Source organism: Acyrthosiphon pisum, unplaced genomic scaffold, assembly GCF_005508785.2.
Source record: "Acyrthosiphon pisum isolate AL4f unplaced genomic scaffold, pea_aphid_22Mar2018_4r6ur Scaffold_10573;HRSCAF=11180, whole genome shotgun sequence".
Taxonomy (NCBI): Eukaryota; Metazoa; Arthropoda; class Insecta; order Hemiptera; family Aphididae; genus Acyrthosiphon; species Acyrthosiphon pisum.
The window spans coordinates 23,126-26,471 of NW_021758860.1; the positions used below are offsets into that span (position 1 = coordinate 23,126).

The following is a 3,346-nucleotide window of genomic DNA, read 5'->3' on the forward strand; positions in this document are numbered from 1 at the left end:
AACCAATAATCTTTCGAAAATCAAATATAAACTCTCCTCTACTGCTTGTCAAACGTATACATAAGTTAGTTTAAGTAAAAATCATCCACGTCATATAAGTTGTTCTGTGTATAAAACGAAAGCAGTATCACAGCAAAGATCGTTACAGTACATCAGGAAGCAACTTCAACATTAAGAATTCAGGATAAATATTCCTCTAAGTCCGTTATTCGTCAAGAATTCATTGACAATCAAATTGCATTATTAAAACCTATCTCTCCAGCAAATTAATCAAATTCGTTTGAAATCTCAGAAATAAAGAGCCCAGTCGTCATTGAAATTTCTAAAAATGATGAATTTCCTAAATTATTTTATGCTATTCTAGAACTTTGTGTGCAAACTGTAACAGCTTTTAGTCAAACATTTTTATTTTTTTTTTTGAAGAAACCGTTTTATAATAGCCTTGTGCCAGTTATACAAATATATGGAAAAAAATACAAATATAATAAGCCTATTAGAACAAAGAATGAGTTGGAAAATCTTTTAGAAAATATTGATATTATTGAAAAATGTTCTGGAATATTTGGACTTGTCTATACAAAATGACGTATAGGTTATTTTGAAGGTAGTTTAGAAGAAGATATTCATATGTGATCTGGCAGTCAAGAGTGGGCAGTAAATCAAGATTTCTAAAAAAGTAAATAAGGAATTTATTATTTTTTTTATCATAATCCTTTTTTAAATTGTTTAATTTATTAATGACAACATGGGTACATTTTTAGGTCTTTATTTTAAATCAGAACTTAGATTGAGTTTTGTACGATTATTTTATGATCACTGATAAGTATTTAAATCTTAGGTGAATGGAATAGTGGTACAAGGATACTATAAAACTAGGGACAGGCAACTTATTTATATAACCTGAAAAAATATTAAATTTACAGTACCTATTTGCTTGTAATATTGGATTTAAAACACAAGTTAAAATTAATTTTAGAATGAACATTTCACATATCTACTACATTCTTAATTTTTTTTTTTTTTTTGACACCTGTACATCAGCATTATAACATATTATGCTTTTGAATTGACATTCATATTATTATGCTCAATACATGAATATCATTGGAGGCCAAACACACAGCTTTAATTAGTACCGGCATAGAATATGGATTCTATTTTTTTTTCTCATTTGCTATTGATTTTACTTCTTCAATTACACATTTCTACAAAATAAACAATAATTACTTCAATGAACAGACATCAAAAATTATTTTAAAACAACATTTATGAATGAATTTATAAATTACTATTGGTGGCGGAAAAATGGTGGTTCAACCTCCTCTTCATCAGCATCAGTTATGTAGCCAGGTAAAGAAGAATAATGTCCCAAATCCTAAATAAATAAAATAAAATAAATTTAATATATGTGTATATAAAATATATTTTATTTAATGCTAAAATAACAAATCATTTATGTAAAAGAACTAAAACTAATTCCAATTATAATAGGATATGGTTATCTTTCAACACTGACACTTGAATTTAGTTAGATTAAGTTAGAACTTACTAGATTCAATTACCTATAGAACAAGATACTGAAGCTGAAATTTGATTCATTTTTACTGTCACAGAAGGTGACGACAGACACAAAAAATAAAAATATAAAAATAAATAAATAAATTATTGTAAGACTAATAGATTAATCGCTCTGCTCAGAACCTAAAATTTACTTATAATGTTATACTTTTATACATTATATTATAAACGAAGTCATTTTATATTATATTATACTATGCTATACATTTTTGATATTTTGTAAAACTATTATACTTATAATATAGTTATAATTATATCAAAAGCAACATAGCAACATTTTGCTTTGCAATGTTTACTTTTATTATTTCATGTGTTATTAGATTATCCTATTGTAAAGTAGATTATAAGTGTTATATATAAAAGTAAAGTCGTAAAGGAAATAAAGGAATAACCATATTAGATAATTTACATATAAGAATAAAATCGTTTAAATTTTTTTACTAGATTTGCGAGATATTAAGTTTTAAGAATAGGAATATATCTAAATAAAAAAGTAACGTGGTTGACAGGTATACTAAAAATGTATATTAAGAATCATATATAGGGTAAGTTGATAACATAATATAATAAAAGCGTTAGTATTTAAAGAGTAGGATAGAGGAATTATTTTATTGTAAGTTAACATAAGAAATGTTTCGATAAATAAAAGTATTTAATGAATAACAAATTTTACATAAAACGTAACGTAAATAACCAAATAACAAAAGTGGATAGAACAAATATAATATATCTGAATTAAGATTTTAATTTCGAAATAAACGAAGTTAATCTAATAAATCTATTACGGCAAATCGAAGAAGTCGATTTAGGTAACTATTTTTCAAATTCCAGGTTTGGAAAGATACCTCTGTCAGCAAAACTTGTTCAAAAATTTACACTGTGCACTCTATACGTAGTTGAAACTTTAGAAAAAGAAAATTTTAATCAATTACCAGCACAAAATAATTTTGAGTTAATAATTTCCCAGCGAACAGTAGCGTGCATACATAAATTAAATAAACCGGAAATAATGGGTTTCTTAAATTTTTGTAATATACATAGTGACATTTCAGTGTTAATTAGTGAATTCAGCAATCTTGCAAAATTAGCATTAAAAAGTTTTAGGAACGACGAAGACGTTGAAGATAGCTTAAATGAAACAGATTTAACAAAGGATAATTTAAATGTTTCTGGTGAACAGATCAACACTAGTAATATTATTGTAGAAATTTCAGAAAAAACGTTAAAAAATAAACACAGTATAAAAATGGCGTTTAACCATAAACCCGATGTTTTCTCAGGAAAAGAAAACGAAGATATAGATAAATTCATAAAAAAAATTGAACTAATAGCTGTCGTGAACGAATGGAAAGACAAAGACAAAGTTATTATTCTACAACTATATCTTAAAGACTCAGCAGAAGATTTTTTTGAACAACTAAAATCAAAAAACGAAAATATAACATGGAACGAAGTCAAAAGTGTGCTACGTACGGACCCCTCTACTCCGCCCCTACACATAGTCATAATACACAGCATCGATGTCCTATAGTAACACGTTAATAGTTAGATGATGTCACCGCTGTACATAAAACCTTGGGGGAGCAATACTATAAACATTAGTAACAGTCTCAGCGTCTGCCAACGGCCAGATGACAAACCCGAATCGGTAAGATATCTGTGAGACCTCCTCGGAGCGCAGTAGATTCTACGAATCAGATATTGGCACTATGACAAGACGGCTGCGGGTATACTTGGTCATTTTACGACACCCCGCACCGACCAAAGG

General features: G+C 27.6%; 1 protein-coding gene across 1 annotated transcript in view; it reads left to right on the forward strand.

The window, feature by feature from the left end:
* The first annotated feature begins 2,587 nt into the window (after window positions 1-2,587).
* The window catches only part of LOC115034543, a 10,798-nt gene continuing 10,039 nt past the window's right edge, over window positions 2,588-3,346 (forward strand). The window contains exons 1-2 of the mRNA XM_029491836.1: window positions 2,588-2,768; window positions 2,859-3,038. Coding sequence (XP_029347696.1) covers window positions 2,588-2,768; window positions 2,859-3,038 — 361 coding nt within the window. The remainder of the gene's footprint in view (window positions 2,769-2,858; window positions 3,039-3,346) is intronic.